This window comes from Rhododendron vialii, chromosome 11a (genome assembly GCF_030253575.1).
Source record: "Rhododendron vialii isolate Sample 1 chromosome 11a, ASM3025357v1".
Lineage (NCBI taxonomy): Eukaryota > Viridiplantae > Streptophyta > Magnoliopsida > Ericales > Ericaceae > Rhododendron > Rhododendron vialii.
This window is the reverse complement of record NC_080567.1, coordinates 17,509,644-17,527,449: the sequence shown is the minus strand read 5'-3', so window position 1 is coordinate 17,527,449 and position 17,806 is coordinate 17,509,644. Positions and strand designations below refer to the sequence as shown.

At 37.2% G+C, this 17,806-nt stretch overlaps 1 protein-coding gene and 2 long non-coding RNA genes across 4 annotated transcripts; 2 read left to right on the top strand and 1 right to left on the bottom strand.

The window, feature by feature from the left end:
• Nucleotides 1-2,610: 2,610 nt before the first annotated feature.
• On the top strand, nt 2,611-17,196 carry LOC131308313 (uncharacterized). Of its 2 annotated transcripts, none has more exons than XM_058335222.1 (9): nt 2,611-2,784; nt 4,578-4,709; nt 6,489-6,557; nt 8,341-8,370; nt 11,277-11,309; nt 12,986-13,062; nt 14,525-14,606; nt 15,616-15,705; nt 16,411-17,196. In XM_058335222.1, the coding sequence occupies exons 2-9, from the start codon at nt 4,605-4,607 to the stop codon at nt 16,570-16,572; spliced, it is 648 nt and encodes a 215-aa protein (XP_058191205.1). In that variant the 5' UTR covers nt 2,611-2,784; nt 4,578-4,604; the 3' UTR covers nt 16,573-17,196. The 2 variants fall into 2 exon arrangements, with proteins under 2 accessions (XP_058191205.1, XP_058191206.1); XM_058335223.1 differs by lacking the exon at nt 16,411-17,196 and adding an exon at nt 15,794-15,901 and having other exon boundaries at nt 2,634-2,784.
• LOC131308315 (uncharacterized) lies at nt 8,653-11,089 on the top strand. The gene is made up of 2 exons (XR_009194403.1): nt 8,653-8,790; nt 8,870-11,089. It is a non-coding gene; the product is annotated as an uncharacterized LOC131308315 (long non-coding RNA).
• On the bottom strand, nt 11,976-12,761 carry LOC131308314 (uncharacterized). Its single transcript, XR_009194402.1, has 2 exons — nt 12,621-12,761; nt 11,976-12,334 (listed from the first exon to the last, which is right to left on the bottom strand). It is a non-coding gene; the product is annotated as an uncharacterized LOC131308314 (long non-coding RNA).
• Nucleotides 17,197-17,806: the final 610 nt, after the last annotated feature.

The following is a 17,806-nucleotide window of genomic DNA, read 5'->3' as shown; positions in this document are numbered from 1 at the left end:
CTTGCGACGAAAACCAAGATCTACGAGATTGGAACAAGCCCTTGCCTCCTTGAACTTCAAATCTTCGATTCAAGCTTGACCCAAGGATTTTCGAGCTCAAGAACACGAATGGAAGGTCAGAGGGAGGTTGATTCTTGAAGTTCTTGAGAGGTTGGGTAGAGTTTGAGTGAAAGGAGGAGAGACAGAGAGAGAATTCGGCCAGGAGAGAGAGAGAGAGAACGGATGAGAGAGAGTTGAGAGGTGAAAAAATGATCCCCTACACCCCATATACACACCTTATATACCCTTATATCTTCTTATCACACCTATACTCCCTCAACTCTTAATTCATTCATTTCAATCCCTAATCTAATTAGCCACCAATTAAACCACAATTTCCCAATTAGACATTTAATAAATATTTTAATAATTAAGATTTTCTGAGTCTCTACAAGTTATGGACTACTTTTTTAGATAAGTCATGGGAAGGAGAACATTAATTCCCAAGATATGGTATTCATAATTTATCAAGACAAAAATACCCTGATTGGTATTGAAACAGGGAGCAATCCACGTTGATACAAGATGCATCTTAATTTCATAAAAAGGGCAACTTAGATCCATATAAGGTGTGATGGATTTTAATAAAAGAGCAAAAAATACTTTTCAAATTCTGTCATTCTTTCAGGTGCTACTTTGAAAAAATAAGGAGCATAGACCCATATAAGGTGCTATGAATTTTAATAAAAAGAGCAGCATATATTGAAATATAGAGCAACACACTTTGATACAATGTGCACCTTAATTTCATACAAAGAGCAATTTTGGTCTATAGAAGGAGTAATGAATTTTAATAAAAAAAGCAAAAATCCGTTAAACATAGCTTTTCTTGTCCAGAGAGAACCCACTTTAGTACGACCCCAAACAAATCGGTTCGATTCTGTCCCTTAGTAGATCACATCTCCTCGATCCGGCAGAGCAGGGCTGGCCCTTGGGCCTCAAAAAACAGCCCAAAAAAAGGGCACCCACAATATTTTTGCTAGTTAGGTTTAGTATGAGTCTTTTTTAGTCCAATTTAACTGGTCCAATACCTTTAAAGGGCCCAAAATTTATTAATTCATTGAGCCCAAGAACTTTTTAAAGGCCCATTTGCTGGCTTTTTGGGTGGGTCCCTTGACCAAAATTCACCCTTTTGTACTTAGGCGCAGTACCGAAATCAGATTACCACTTTTTACTTAACCGTTCAAGACAAAGCTTTACTCTCTTTTCTTTCTCCTCAAATCAAAAACTAAAACCCTTTTGCACGCAGCACAACTCCACTCCTGGACTCCCATGGAACCACAGTGATTGAAGTTTGAGACCACGTAGCATATATAAAATACTCCTGTAGGTTTCTTAAATTTCTCCCCAAATATGGGTTTGTGTGTAATGAGACCACGGTGATTGACTCCCCAAATCAGATTATCCCCTTTTTACCTTGTATGTTTCTTAAATTTGATTTTTAAAATATTGTATCAATGCATATGTATCATCTATATGTGTTTGTGTGTAATACACTATGTATCGAATATTGTGTAGATTCTGTTAATCTTGTTTTGATATTGATGGATTACTTAATATAAGCTTGAATTCATTATTCTTTAGAAACTTAGAGTATTATAATCAGTTAGTTATAGGGAATGAAACTTGTAGCATTTTATTTAGGAAGTATACGCATACATTACATTACTGGTGTTATAATGCCTCTTTTTTTTTTTTTCCCCCCTTTTCTCCTCCCATGCCTCCTAGAAGTTACCCATCTGGGTGTGAAAAAAGAAAAAAAGAAGCAAAAGATAAAAAGCATTAATCAATTCTCAAAAAGGGGCTATTAATAAATTCTTTTCAAGTACCAAAAAAGTAATTGATTATACAAATGTAATTGATACTTTTGCTTCTAAAAATGTAAAAAGAGTAATATTCAAGTGATGGTCATGCGTTCTTGTTAATTGTGATGATATATATTTTATAGTCATGAGATATCGTGAGGTAGTGTTTGTTTGCCATTTTAGATAGTGTTCGTATTTTGTGTTCTTGTTATATAATGAAGCAGAGTATTTTCTGTAGTCTTTCCTTTTTATATTGTGACTGTTTGTTGAGTTTTTTTTTTTTGGTAAAAACTATCTAGTAAGGGCCCAATTTTTAGGATTGGCCTAGGGCCTCCAAAACCTTGGGGCCGGCCCTGCGGCAGAGGAGCTGCTCGCCGCCATGGGCAGAGCTCGAAGCTCGAGCTCTTGCCTCACGATGACATCACGAGCCACCTTCATTATTTCAATCTCCAATTCCCTTGCAGCACTTCTGCCTCATGTACGTACCGCATTTGGTTCCATTCAGAAGTGAAACGAAGAAATCAGGTTGTCTTTCGATGGTGAACCTGATGATGATGATGATGATGATGAGATGAGAGAGATGAAAGAGGAAAATAGAAGAATTGGGGAACTGGGCGCAAAAAGGGGAAAAGAGGTGAACTGATTTTAGGATTTCAATAGTAGGGGTATATTAGACATTTTATCTTGCATTCTCCATATATTCCGAATTACTTTTTTTCGTTTCATGAAGAGAGCAATTTCATGAAAACCTCTCCACCATTTGAGACTTATTTGCCCCAACACTCACTGAAATGTAATTTCCCTAGCTTTAGAAATCGGTGAACTGAGATAAATTTCGTGCGTTTTTAGATCTTCTTCCTTTCCCGCCCTTCCCCCCCCCCTCTCTCTCTCTCTCTCATCAGGCTTTGGGCTCTGAAGTCTGTCAGATCGCGGAGAGTCGGTAAGGGATCATCGTCTCTCTCTCTGAGTGTTTGTGCTCTCTCTCCCTCTCCCTCTCTGAGTGTGTTTGTGTGTGTGTTTTGGGTCTATTGTGTGGTTCTACGTTTGGGGGTTTTAATCGTGAAATTGGAAGTTTTTTTTTTTTTGAACTTCGAAAATTGAAAGAGTTCATATATGAGAATTTGTTGTTAATTGAAAACCTGGCCGCTCGTCACCATGACTAAGTGCACAAAACTGACCGGACAAATCTAGACCCCATAAGTATTTATGTAGTTGATTTAGAATTGTTCTCAGTCAATCTTCGAAAATGCTGCTGTTCCGACCATAACTAGCTGGTGTACTGATTATTGAATAAGTTTTCGAATTTATGTCGCAGAACTTGGGTATCGATTAGGTTTTACATGGGTGTCGCCCCTTTTAGTAACAATTCTGATTTGTCTTCCTCAATACAACTTGGGGAAAATTCCCATATCAAGGGGGTTAATAAACGCTTGCTATTTACCATTTCTAGGTGTATAATATATATATATATATATATATATATATATATATATATATATATATATATATATATAGGAATTTTCAAGTGAGGGATCCCTCATTTTGTTAAAATGAGGGACTTTCATTTCCCGATCAAATTTTGAAAATCCGAACCGTTCAATGTGTGCAGAACGTAATTTTAAGGGTCCTTGCGAGAAATCAGCAAAAAAAATGACCGGGAAGGGCGTCATCTGAGCAGTTTTTTTTGAACCGTTCAATGAAAACTGCTCAGATGAAGCCCTTCCCGGTCATTTTTTTTGCTGATTTCTCACGGGGACCCTTAAAATCACGTTCTGATCACTTTGAGCGGCTCGGATCATCGAAATTCAATCGGGAAGGGGAGTCCCTCATTTTATTAAAATGAGGGATCCCTCACCGGAACCTAACTCATATATATATATATATATATATATATATATTAATGTTTCTGAAATTAAGTATGTCTCTTCAAATAATGTCTGTGTCCTTAATCACTGTCTAGATGTGGCTCTTAGCCCTTTTGGTTGCACCACTTCGCTTCCAAGGGAGAGGTCTGGGGTTCGAGTCTATGGAGAGACGTCGAACCCCCCTTTGATTGTTAACTTACTAATTTCTCCGCTAAACCCCACCGATCTCTGCAATATTTGCCAAAAAGAAAAACTGTCCGTCAAGAATTTTCCACTTGCATACACTTTTTCTGCAGTTTGTGCTGGTCCCTTGGTTGATTTGTTAGAAAAATTTTTAAGAGACAAGAAATAACTACTATGATGATTCTATATAATCTCCTCCACCAACAGTATATATTTTTTAATGTTTTAAATATGCTTTGCTGATCTCAAAGTATAATTGTCGTTGTGTACCTGAGATCTTCATTTTCCATCCAATTGATCTTTTGGACAAGTGGCATTTCATACTAATTATTATGCCACTAATTAAGACTATTTGGCACTAATTTTATCGTCTGAGGAAACGTTATGCCATTGGCTGAAGCCATTTTGTTGGAAACTCTTTGCAATATTTCTTTTTTGTCTCACATGCAAATAGATAATCAATGGTCTAGGAGCATAAGGTAGTTTAAGGTCTTTTCTTTTTTCACTCCTTCAGTGTTGTTTCCATCCTCTCCTTTTTTGATTACTTGACTTGATATAAATTCGACATGATTTCGTAATGATATTGTTCCATGCTGCATTTGTTGGTGGTTTCGATCTTTCTGGTGGCGTCACAAGTTGAATCTTTTTGCATCACTTCACCTCCTAATACTTAATATCCTTCCAGTTTGTTTGGCAGTTCTTAAAGATAGCTATGGAGGGAATAAGACAACTCCCTATTCCAGGGTTTCGACAGACAAGTTTGAAGAAGTCATTTAAGCTGGGTTTACTTCCTTTGTTAACGACATGTTCAAGAGAGGTGATTTTCGTTAGATATACTTTGATTCCCTAGATTTTCTACTGCATTACTTCCGCATTCCCCCTTTAGGCAAAATAGTTTATATTCGGCTGGACCATTTACGTTGCAGTGGAGATACTCAGGAGCTCCTACTTGCCATACTGCGGCATCTGTTTTTTTTTTTTTTTTTCTTTTGCCATTTACGGCATGGGTGGTTAGTAAGTTAGATAACGACAACAGGCTGAATGTACCTCTGTCTATTCAAACCTGGGACCTCTCCCATGGGCACTTAGGCCCTTTCCTAGCGGCTCAGCCAAAGGCCCATTGACGGGGTTCATTTAGAAACTTATATCTGTGATTGGTCCTTGTTGCGTACTTGTATGCATTACTCCCTCTGTCCTTTTTTAAATGTCCACTACAGTTTTGCGTGCCATTTTCAATTTCCTATATCTCTCAATGTATATTGCTAAAAACATGCAATATGGATCTTGTTTGATTTATCTCAATTGTTTCTATAGGACAATGATTTTAAAAACATAAGACATAATAGACATTGAGAGATATAAGTCCTTGAAAATGGCACGCAGAACCGTAGTGGACACTTAAAAAGGGATAGAGGGAGTATCATTTTTAGAGATTTTCTAATTTTGGCATTCCTTATTTGATCGAACGTGTGTTCTATGAAGTTGGATTTCAGCAATTAAAGAAGGAAACTTGTACACTATATGTTTTCATCTTGGTCTATGATTGTGTGATTTAGATGTAATACCTATTTTCGAAAGATTAGTATTAGCATTCAAATTTCAAAAAGTACAATTGTTTCTCACCATTCTTGAGACTGTATTATATTACAAAATGGATATGCGTATAAGGAAACGTAGAAAAGCAGAATACGTGTAATGCTAGGATACGGTTTTGAAAGAAGAATTAAAGTAATGTTGATATTCGTATGTAGTTCTCATTCTTTCTTGGTCTCTCTTCTATGTACTGTGCATGCATATGTAGTGTGAAATAATACCCTTTTTTCCCTCAAACTTGTCTGCATAGTTGCAGTCATTCGCTCAAGTCATCAGAAAAATCTTAGTTTTCATGTGCTTTGTGTGTCAGTTACATCCTTGTGGAAATGTCGGGTACTCAACTTATAGGTACTACAAATACATTGCGAATGCGAAAAGAGAATTTCAGCAGCGAAAGAAGATACAATGGCCTATGATTTTGTGGACGGTTTTGTGCTACACAATACTGACGTGACTACGGATTTGTGTAGTTTCTTTTGACTATTTTGAAGGCTTTTTCTAATTGTTTTTTTGAGAATGGGTTAATGTTATATATTACAGAAGGTCTTAACGGAAAAATAACTTGAATGTTAAAAGCGATTCAATTAACTGAAAAAGGTGTTATTGCATCAACTATTAGGAGTACTGTGCAAAGAGTAACTAGTGTAGCTGACAAAGTTTTACTTCTGGTCTCGTGTTAGTCCCTAGTATTCTTTACCTCCTACTATATGAATTTTACGTGTTCCAAATTGAAGCACTTTATTGTTGTTCTCTGCATGAATGAAACAGTTAAAACATGGTCAAAGCCTGTGGGAATCAGACAAATGTGTAGTATATCGCTTAACACATTGGAAATTGGTAGACACTAGCTCTAATTACTTAAGGTTAAGGGAATGGAAATAGAAAGTTTGCAGTAGGGTTGCATTCAGCTAGCATGGTAATGCTCATTTTTTTGTTTCTCTTCATGAAATCTTTTGCATACTTTCTTTTTAGTTTCTTCACTTTTTTTCATGTATGTCTATAGGAAATCGCAAAAGCATTTGGGAGGTTTACTGATGCTGAGCAAGATGCTCTCCATCGACTATTGATTCAGGTAGGGATTTGTGTTATAAATCATGACTAATTTTATTTTATTTTATTTTTTCAGTTTTTGATATTTGCAGATGTTTCTATTTCTATGTGGTTACTTCCAAGGATATGCTTATCTACAGAAGCTTTGAACTTATAGAGTTTTCCCCTTCCAATATCCAATTTTGGTTTTTAAGTGAATGCTATCATTCATTCTGCAACCCTCCTCCATTTTGGAAATAGAGTAAATGCAAAAAGCTTTTGTCAAAATTACAGATTCCTATATTTTCTGAGACGAGGAATATACATCATGTAGGAAATGCAAACAAGATACGAGCAAGTTTGGGATTTTCTAAGTGGCATCTTCGAATTAAGTTTTATTCAAACTGATTTTCATTATGTGTATTTTATAAGTCAACCAGATTTTGGTTTGGTAGGCGATTGATGATCCCTTTGGAATGGTGGTACTATACCACTATAAATGTAATATTTTGGAATTGTAGAGATCAAATAGAGTAGCTTGGAGGGGCAAGGCTTTCCAGTCAGTGGCAACAGCAGAAAATTGTATGCATGGGGAGGCTTTCCTATTTATGAAAGTTCTAGCCTCATGATAAGTCCCCTGAGAGCATACTTTCATGTGCTCCGATGCCTGTTGGGTTTCAAGTATATGTGACCGCCCTTTTTTGGCCAACAGAGTGGAGGTATTAATGTTTCTATCAGTGGTACTGCTGCTATGATATTTGATTGAAGTACTACTTAGGTTCAGAAAGGTATTGGCAATGTTGTTATGACTTGTGGGGTTGAGTTCTACCCACGACCGTTTGACATGGTATCCAAGCTAGGTACTAGAGATGGGTAGGGTGCATGGCTCTGGCCTGCACATGGCAACTGTTGCCAAGTGAGCACGTTGCTCGTGAGGGAGGGTGTGAAGCAAACTCCCACATCGTCTGGCAATGTTCTAAAAGTTGCTCGGTGCTAGTCAAGCGGTCGGCCACCTTCGAGTGATTAATCGGATTAATCGGCAATTAATCGGTGCATATTAATTAGTAATTGGCGATTAATCATTACTCGGACCTAATCATATAGGCCCTACCAACTATTAATCGGTGATTAATTGCCGATTAATTCCTTGTTTTAGAACACTGTGGTCTGGGTTCCAAAGTAATATGAATTACATAAGTGAGGGCACCTCACATTAGTAACTAGCTTTTAGGTTTTGAGTTGCACCCAAGACAGTGTAACACCTAGGACTTGCTATAGTGTAGACCCAGGCTAGCGTGTAAGAATGAGGGTGTTGACTGTTGAGGTCCGTCCACACTCCATCCAGTGTTAAAGCGTCCAACTCAAAACCAACTGTCTATGAGTGGAGGAGCCTCGCAGGCTCAAATACTGGTTTTGGAGGTTATAATTAACTATTGTGGGCAAGCTTTAACACTCCCTTGCATGTGAAAAGGTAAACAAAGGATCCATAACATAGGGATCACATCGAACAGTGAAACAAAGTGCGCTTAAGGCACAAACAACGGGGCAATCAATCAAGAGAGTCTTATCCAAAAGCCTCCGAAAGTCCGACTTTAATACCATGTTAAAGCATCCAACTCAAAACCAATTGGCAATGAGTGGAGAGGACTCTCAGGCTTAAATACTAGTTTTGGAGGTCATAATTAACTATTGTGGACAAGCTTTAACATCTAGCATTGATTAAAGGAGAGATGTCGTTGTCATTATCTATCTTCTAAATTGTTTTTATTGTCCTCTGTAGGTTATGTTTCCACTGATATTGCATGCTACACTGTTTTATTTTCCAGGTTATTCCTTCTCTACATCAAAATATTGAGGTACATATTCTTCACTAATCTTTAAAACTTATATGGGTGGTTCATGTGTCTTTTATTCTAACAAAATTGTGCATTCTTTCTTTATTCTTGCGAGCCTAAGTTGCTCGGCCCTTCAAGAGGGTCCATCTACTCTTAAGACTTGTTAGACATTTTCCTTATTATCCAACGTTTGCACATGTCCATTCGCGAATTGCTTTCTAGTACATTGGTGATGCTTGTAGATCTCGTAACGCGTAAACTTGGCAGTATAAACTATAATGCCCTTTTTTCTTGCACTAGTAGTAACAGCATAGTTGTCAGAATCGTACGATTCACAATTCGTATCGTACGATTCGATACGATTCGGTGGGTAATCGATACGAATAGGCTGCCGAATCGGAAATAGCTGAGAATCGTAAGTGAATCGGTGATTTACGATTCGTATCGTACAATTCGATACGATTCGGTGGGTAATCGATATGAATAGGCTGCCGAATCGGAAATAGCTGGGAATCGTAAGTGAATCAGTGAATCGTTCGATTCACTTAAAATTTCCGAAATTCATTTTTTACTCTTGTTTTGCTTCTTTTGATGTTTGAAAAGGGTTCAAATATTTTTTTAAGGTCTAGTATTGTTATATGTCATCTTTTGTCTATGTTATATGGATAGATAATAAGAAAAGAGATTTATTACGAGAGTGAATCGAAAATGAGGAAGATAAATGGAATATAACAACCCTATAGACCTTCTAAGGGTTTGTTTTGTACTTATAACTCTTTCGTACAAAAAGAACCATAAGTAGGCTTTACGAATCATCATCTCTTGGTAGTTGCAATAGAAGCAACTTACCTAATATTCCACGTTATTATCAAATCATCATTAGAAGAAAGTATTTATTGATTTAGGCCTAAGTCTTTCATTTTTAGTATATATTGTTGTTAACCTAATCAATAAGCATAGGTTTCTATGCATTATAGAAGTCATGACCGAATCAGAGCGATTCACGATTCGATTCGATTCACGATTCGAAAAATGACCATTTCGATTCTCGATTCGATTCACGATTTGACAACTATACTAACAGGATATACATGCACGAATTTTCGATCCATGCTCTTTTTAATTTGGCAAGGTACACATTTTCCCCACAAGTCGATATTGCAGGGACTTTTTAGATAGGAAAAATGATAGTCTTCAAAAAGGAACTCTGTAAATTATATTTGCCAGATTATGTACTCCATGTTCTCGGGTTGTTTACGTACAACAGGATAAAGGTAATCCTTAGTCAATGGGGTATGTGTGGGGGCGGACTGGAGAGAGACCTAACCTTTGGCAATATATGCATAAAGTGGTTGCTCTTAGAAAGTTTTGCCACTGACATAGCGGCCCCCTATACCTCCAGGCTCCAAAAGGCGAGGAACCAAAGCAGTGTTCATACAAGTTACTTTTTCTTGCTTTGGGATGACACTTAGCATAGCAGAAAGAGAAATACTTACATTTCCATCAGTATTGTTGTTTTCCAGAACTCTAAAATAAGTTACATTGCTACTCAAGTACATTAGAGTTTGTACGTAGGATGATAGGATCATTGATGAAGGATATGATTTTTGTAACTTGTAAGCATGATTTAAAAATTACTGATTTGGTGGTGGTTACAAGGAAACTGATATTTCAAAGTGAACGATGTATGATAGTGCTGGTTTCCTTGTAAGAGTGCGTATGAGTAAAAGCATTGTTTAACTCAATTGCACTAATTTGGTATGAGTATTTAATCTATTTTTAGAGATTGGAGATTTAGTCTCTTTTGAAAGTTTTTTAGTTCCATAAGTCTCACGTGGAACCTTTATCATCTCTTTTTGCAGATTTGATTGTGCTTCTTTGTCAGCATGCATCATTTTTCGTTTTCTACTCGCTTCTTGTTGCTACATTGTTTTTATCATTCTTACCGGTGGAATCTGGATGACAGGATGAGGGGAAGAGTGTTGCTAATGTATATTAGTACTTTTCAGATTCAAATCCTTCTTAATGGCTTCAAGTTAAACACTTATTGGCAGCAAAACTATTTCCCCCTCACATTATTCCTCGCGAACGTTAGAAACAAAATGATCAGTTGCAACATATACCATCATCTGTTGCCAGCTCTACAGTGGCATTTCAACAGCTTTTACAGCTTAAGTGCTTAACAGTCCTTTTGATAGACATGGATTGCTGTTCAGTGCACATACAAGCTGTATTTTCCCTGGAAATAACAGCAGCTTTACAGCAAATAGTTTTACATTCATTGAGAAATAATCTCTATTTCCAATAACTCACTAAAAAATTTCTAGATAGGCATATACTGTATATTTGTATTAATTGGCAACCCTCTCCCATTCAATACTACAATCGCTAGCTTCTAACTGAGTGAATCCTATATCAATACGTACAACTCTGACAGGATATATTCATTTCAATTTACATAATAACATAAACTTCCCCAAATCATATTTTTCTCGAACTTAAATCTATTAACCCTTTTGTATTGCTTCTTTTCTGAATTATCAAAAAAACACAGTGCTGCTTGTCGTAGTAACAGTAGAGAAGGATGGAAAGTGGGTCATGGAGGGACAGGAAAACACAGGTTGTGGAGCGAAAATTATTGGGTGCAACAACAGGGGTTGGGGTCATAGCCCGTGGTATGGTGTCAAATGCTAACAAATCAGAAACTTTTGGAGTATCTAGTAGCAGTGAATGATTTTTCCATGGGGTCACCTGACCCCACACCTTACATGTTGGCGTCGCCAGTAGTGGATGAACACCCAGGCTCCTAAATGAGCACTTAACAGCTTAAGGGATCATGTTATTTTTTCAACCTGCTATTGTGATTTATGAATCATGAAAGCTTGTAAAACTCTGAATTCCTTACTAACTCTTCCTTTACTTCACAGGATGAGTTCGAGTCACAATGTCTTGAGACACAGGTGTGCGTACTATATCTTTATATTGGTATTATGGAGTTCCCTTTTGAAATTCTGTAGAAGGCTCCATGCATTTTGAAGTTGCTTGAGATTTTTATCCCTCACCACGTGGATATAAGGACACAGTATGATATAACTGATGTAGAGCGGAAAATGAGAAGATTGAAGAAAGAGCAGAACCTCAGGCACAGGGATCCTCACTTAGGAACCCTAGAAAACTTCACCTAAGTCGCAGAGAGCGGGTGGGGGCAGAAGTGTGCACGAGAGCAAGAGCATCGATTTTATAAATTCGCAGGATAAAGAGAGTCTTGAGTGCATATATACTATATTATTTTGTATTAATTTTTTCACAAAACATGTTTGTTAGGAAAATATTTATGTGCTAATATAAGCTGAATTTTTATTAATAACTGTTGTATGAGATCTTATGTTAGTTCTGTGAGTATTGTATGATTTTGTACCTAGTTTCTATTTATATTTCCTAGTTGACAGCTATGAACATAATGGCATCCTACCCTGGTGGTCTCACTTTAAATTGGGAGCCTGCTGGTCGCAGGTTCTGCTGTTGCTTAATAATTTTTACCACAGGAAATCAACAATCCCCCAAGGGTGAAATACTCTTAAGCATTCCGTGAGTTAAGGGTGAATTCGCACCGGGTTCAGCTATAAGGTCACTAGTCAGCAGTGCAGCACCCGAATCAACAATATTATGTGACCTAGATTTTCAACTAGGGGAAGTAACGGGATCCACAACGAGTAACGCATTAGCAAGAGGGGGTGCCCACAACATATCACTACACTGTGCTACTGGACTTTTTGATCTAAAGGCAAGTGACATTGTTTGCCCTAAAAGAAAAAGGACACTTGCCTTTGCACCAAAAGTCTTCTTACAGTGTATGGATACAAGTAGAAACATTGTTCATCCATGTTTTCTAAATGGTTGTGGGGCTATGTTGTGGGATCTCTCTGATTAGTCTCGGAGTGATGATATTTAATGAAAGGTGATTTCACTTTGGTTAATTAAACATCTACCTTGGAATTCCCAAGTCTGAACAGCTTGTATTGAAATAGTTCAGGCTTTCAGCACTACTTTGCCTATCAAACAGCTCCTAAGCTAAGTTTAAATATCTATGTTGAAAACTTAAGTGTGCCTTTCTTTCACAGTTACATGGAAAGGACTGCATAATGCCTTGGCAAACTATGAAAATTAGTCTTTTTTAATTGACATGGAAGGACTGTATCATGCTAAAGCAACAAGCTTTTCTTCATTTTTGTTGACATGAATACACACCAAGAAAGCTACATAGTCAGCACAGAATGATGTTAGGAGTGCAGTTTCCTGCTAAAATTCCATAACAATGAACGAAAGGGACAGTTAGATGGAAACAAAACATCTGATTTTGAAGGCCTAGTAGGCCTTCTTATTTGCCATTTCGACATTCATGATGTAGAGAAATCCAATTCAATAGTCAGCTGCCTCATCTGTTTGATGATAGTCTACTGTGTTGTTACTTGAAACCAAAAGCTAGAAGGAAAAAGAGTCTGAAACAGTTTATTCAGAAAGTTTATCCGACTTCTGTTTACTTGATTATGCATTTCAGCATGCTAGTCTTTGTTTGTCGTATTATGTCAATCATTCTGTGTGTGTTTCTGTTTCTGTTATATTGTGTAATCTGCAGGCAGGTACCGTTCTTGATACTGTTGAGGAACTTGTGGAAGAACAGAACCTGGACTCTCTGTCCCAGTACTCCGATAAGTAGGCATCTATGACCTAATTTTGGTACATATGGTTCTTGAAATTTGTCATCGTAATGTAAATTGCACCGAGGACAATGCGGATGGTTATATTTACGTGAGTAAAATGTACCCTATATCTTAGTTGGAATCTTCACATCCGTATATGATTTTGTATGTATAAGCTTGGTAACATTTATAGCTCAATGACAGCTTTTCATTGTTACAATTGCATGAGCTATGCATTATTTTTCACTATAATTGGAAATGTGGTGTGAAAATGAGCTGGTTAACTTGAAATACTTGTTGCCTGACTCTTGGATGGTGAAAATCTGTTGCCAGCAATGAAAATAGCACCTAAGGTCTAATGAATATAACTTGGAATTCATAATCCCACACAAGAATATTCTCTATTGAGAAAGAGAGAGGGAGGGTGGCGTTTACATGGATGATTTGGGTTGTTGATGTAAATGGTAGAATTGTATTTTCCTTGCCTGGATGTAATTGCGTATACAAATTTATGGTAGGTTATGGATGGATGCTCAATTTTCTCGGACATTAGGACTTCTTGTTTAATATCCATGCCTTTCTTTCTATCCTACGAATTCTCAGCTTGAATTGCTTCTTTTAATTTTCAAATAGGAAAGCTGGGTCATGCTTCCCCATTTTGCCATCTGAATGATTAAGTTTGGTTAACCTGTACTAAAACAATTTCTTCGCTAGCAACCTATACTCAATCTTCTGAACATCCTTGTGCTGGCCATGTCTTTTTGTTGGTTCATTTTTGTCTCTCTCAATTTTGACACATGGATTTTATATGTTGTCTCCACTTAATGTAATCTCTATGTTTGTAAGCACATCTGCACTTGTAGTCATGTCCTTTTTTATTTTGTTTTCTCTTGCTACAAATCCTCATCTTAGTGTTGTATCTGTGAGGCACACTTTAGTGAAGTATGGCGCATATGACCTGTGAAAGTTTGCAACCTCTTAAAACTGAGTAAAATGTTCTAAGGTGCACCTGCAAAGTATAATTGGAGGCCAGTTGAGCGTGACAATCATAGAGTTAAGGAGAAAACCACTATTTGAAAAAAGAACCGTAAGACTTGTAATTTGAGCACATAAATCTTAAACTTGTAGGTGGCTGAACACTGAACAGTGACTGCTGTTTTGAACTTTCCCTTCTGGGTACAAAGTTGTAACCTGTGTATGTCCAACTTGTTACTGTATCCATAGGTTTCTGATATTTGTATTCTTTATGTCATTGATGTCACAATTGGTTTGGTTTTGTTTGAACTCTTTGAATAATGGTTGTTGCCTTAATAGGTGCGTTCTATGACTGTTGGTTACCTTCTGTCATTGCCTTGTTCTGTATTGTCTACTCCGGCACCATTATTTGTTGGTGTTTGTGGGTGGTTTCTGTATTTAGGCTCTCTTGCATGCAGTAGATTTGCCACTTCTGAATCTTCTGATTAATTCATCTGCAGGACTGAAGTGGCAGATGCTTGGCAAAATCTGTCAATAGCGAAGAGGAATGAGATCCACTACTTGACGAGACTAATAAAAACAGTGAGTTTGTTGTCTTTGTATGATTGTCCAATTTATTGACATTGCAGCACATGCAGATGATGAAAAACGTTTCTGGATAATTGACAGAACTAGTTAGTCATCTTTTTGAAGTCATGGGTCAATTAGAATTGGAAGTTTTTCTGGATGTGAATCATGTGATCTACATAAGATTTCCCTAAGTGTTGCACCATCAAGAGGATGAAATGGTATTCAGATCTTGGGTTTAGTAGACAATGAAGTAGTATTTAGAATTAGGTTTACCAAGTGAGGAAAAGCGTTGGAAACCTGTGGCCTGTGGTATGAGAAAAAGGAAGTAGTAGCGTTTTATGGTACAATGTAGGTACATTTCCCAAGTACAAAGGTGTGGAGAAACTGCCAGTAAGTTTCAGCTGATTTACAACATTGTCCTTCGACATGATCTGAGTTAATTGCTGGCCAGTTTCTCCATCATTGCTCCTTTGGTTGTGTATTTGGAAGATTTCACATCCTTTTTAGTGTTCATTCTCTGGAATTTGGTTATCCTGGTTTCTGGTTGGGACATACCCATTCATAACCAATGAGCGTTGCTGTAAGTTGCTGCACTCTTACTCTAGTGGGAATACCAGAACATTTAACCTGGATTTTATTGTTATTTTATCCTTGTTTTGTTGAGATTTTCAGCCCTATTTATTGTTTTTTTCTTTGTGCACATTTTATGCTGACACTGGAATTGGAAGTGAGCTTGTCATTGGATCTGGTGAATGAATAATTTAGTGCTCCTGTCAGGAAATGGAAATGAGTAAATATCCGTCTATTTGACTATGTTTGCAACCTTAAACACTGGAATTCCTGATCAGTTGTATCTCACTATTAGAAATGGTATATGAATGCAATGTCTAATCACCCCTTTTGTAGTGCATCTGATCTGGGGCAGACCCACTACTGCGTGGACGGCTCCTTCAAATTTGTTCTAGTAGGGTTAAGATTCTTCAATTAATAGCTATTCTCTGAACAAAGCCTTGTTTTTTAGGCAGAAGAACATACACGTGTCACTCGAGCTCGTGTTGAACAATTAAAGAAAGAAATGCAAGACTCGGGTGCTGCAGATGTAATTGAGAAGGTGCTATTTCATTTCTCTCCTTTCTATTCTTCAACCAGTAGCTAATTATTTCATGGTTATCTGACTCCAAATCCATTTTGAGAACAAGGTGCTCGTTTGCAACTTTTTCTTGATGAGGACAGGGATTTTAAGCTACAGTACCAGCGATATCTGTTACTTTCATGATCCAAAACTGCTGTGAAATATACATATCTGAGCTTATCGCTACATTGGAACGTTTATGGTCTATCTCTATGTCTGACGGGAATCTAAAATCTATGAATTTATTCATGGTTTATATGCACTTCTACATGTTTAACAGTTTGCTCTCCTCAGAATGCTGTTCCTGCTTGTTAACCAGATTTTTGAAATGCCTATAATCTTTCCTGTGTTCATGGAGCAGGGGCTAACATCAAATAAAATGTGACTGTACGCATTTTAGATAAAATATTTCCAAACTGCTTGTAACTTAAGACAAGAAATGAAGACTTGTAACTTCATTTTGCTTTACAGACTTCAGCTATCATTTGGATCAGGATTCATCTATGCTCTGATGAAATGATGTGCTGTTCACGATGAAATGCATAAATTGTCTTCTGTGTGAAAACAATTGTTTAGTAAACTCTCTCTCTCTCTCTCTCTCTCTCTCTCTCTCTCTCTCTCTCTCTCTCGGGCTGGTGAAACTTTTTTAACCTGTTACCTTGTTGCTGTAACTGTGGTATTGAGGTTTACATGCTCCTAACATGGTGTTGGCTGGGTCCAAAATCAACCTTTCTGAATCCTCTCCACAGAGAAGTCAAACTCATTATTTCCCTATACCTTCTCGTTCAACTCACCAAGTTTATAATTGTGACAACATTTGATGCCGTTAATGGGCTCTGTTTGTGAATCTCAAGAATTTGTTAATGCCGTATCACAACATTCATTCTGTTTTCCTACTCCTGATTCCGGCCATGCGTGAGTGTGATTTTTTCATCTACCATTTTGATTCTGTTATTTTCCTCTCTGATTGATTCCGTTATTTTCTATCAATGTGTTGCCATTAGTTGCTTGATTTATGGAAAATATCTCCTAGTGAGAACAATTAGACATATCATGCTGCTTTGAGTTGTGTGGTGAAATTCAAACTCAATCTTCTAGTTTACAAGTGTTTTTCAGCCAAATGGCTGATTGAATTTTTCCAACCTTTGCAGCCAGGCAGCTTACACCGAGGTTGATACTTGGAACAACAGTTGGGAACTGAGTCTGATCTAACTGTATCTGGTGATGGTGGAATCCATTTTTCTTGCCTGAAAACCTCATTAGTAGACTAAGCTTGTATTATCTGCTGTGTGCTGACTATTCGATCCTTGTCGGGTCAAATGATTCGGTTAGTGATGTAATGATAAAGACAACTGAACTGCTAATTTCATTATACTGTACTGGTTATCACTTTGTCTTGCTTAATTATGATTCCAGCGACCGTACGGATAATTAACACGTATACTTGTTATTTAGTCTTTCGTTTGAGTTTTTTCTCCCAAGTCTTTCTTATTTGCTTCCAAAGCAACTTGTTCTATAATATAAAATGAGTGCCACATGCATGATTTCCTTTGGAAACAGGAAATAAAAATCAAAGTAGATTTATGTTCCCTTGAAGTATCCAAGAAGCTGAGGCAAAGCATTGTCAATTCTCACAGCAGTGCGTGGCCAGATAAACTTTGAATGGATTAGGGCTGTCCATGGTTTGGATCGGATCCTTATGAATCCAATCCTAATCTATATCTCACGGTTTTTAGAAAATACAATTCAATTCTAATCCAAAAGTTTTGCGTTTTGGTTCCAATCCGAATCGTGACTCACGGTTCGGTTCCGGTTTTATTCACGGATTTCCTTTCATAAAAATAAAATATTGCTATTGCCAACTAAAATGCAAAGTGCAAATACTTATTAGTTACATGCCATAGCATTACACTATTATAGCAAGTTAGTTTAAGTCTAGATACCAGTGCAGCAAGGCAGCACCCAAAAAAATTTATGGGCTTGTTTAGATAGAGATTGGGATTGGGATTTTGGACTCAAAATTATTACCCTACTCCACATTTACTTATTACCCCTATCGCCAACCATTATTTTCATTTTT

Bases quoted from the DNA above. Each gene is read 5' to 3' on its own strand.
- LOC131308313 (XM_058335222.1), top strand. From the start codon at position 4,605: ATGGAGGGAATAAGACAACTCCCTATTCCAGGGTTTCGACAGACAAGT. The intron at 11,310-12,985 runs GTGTGCGTACTA...TGTAATCTGCAG, and splicing joins CACAATGTCTTGAGACACAG to GCAGGTACCGTTCTTGATAC. The intron at 13,063-14,524 runs GTAGGCATCTAT...ATTCATCTGCAG, and splicing joins CTGTCCCAGTACTCCGATAA to GACTGAAGTGGCAGATGCTT.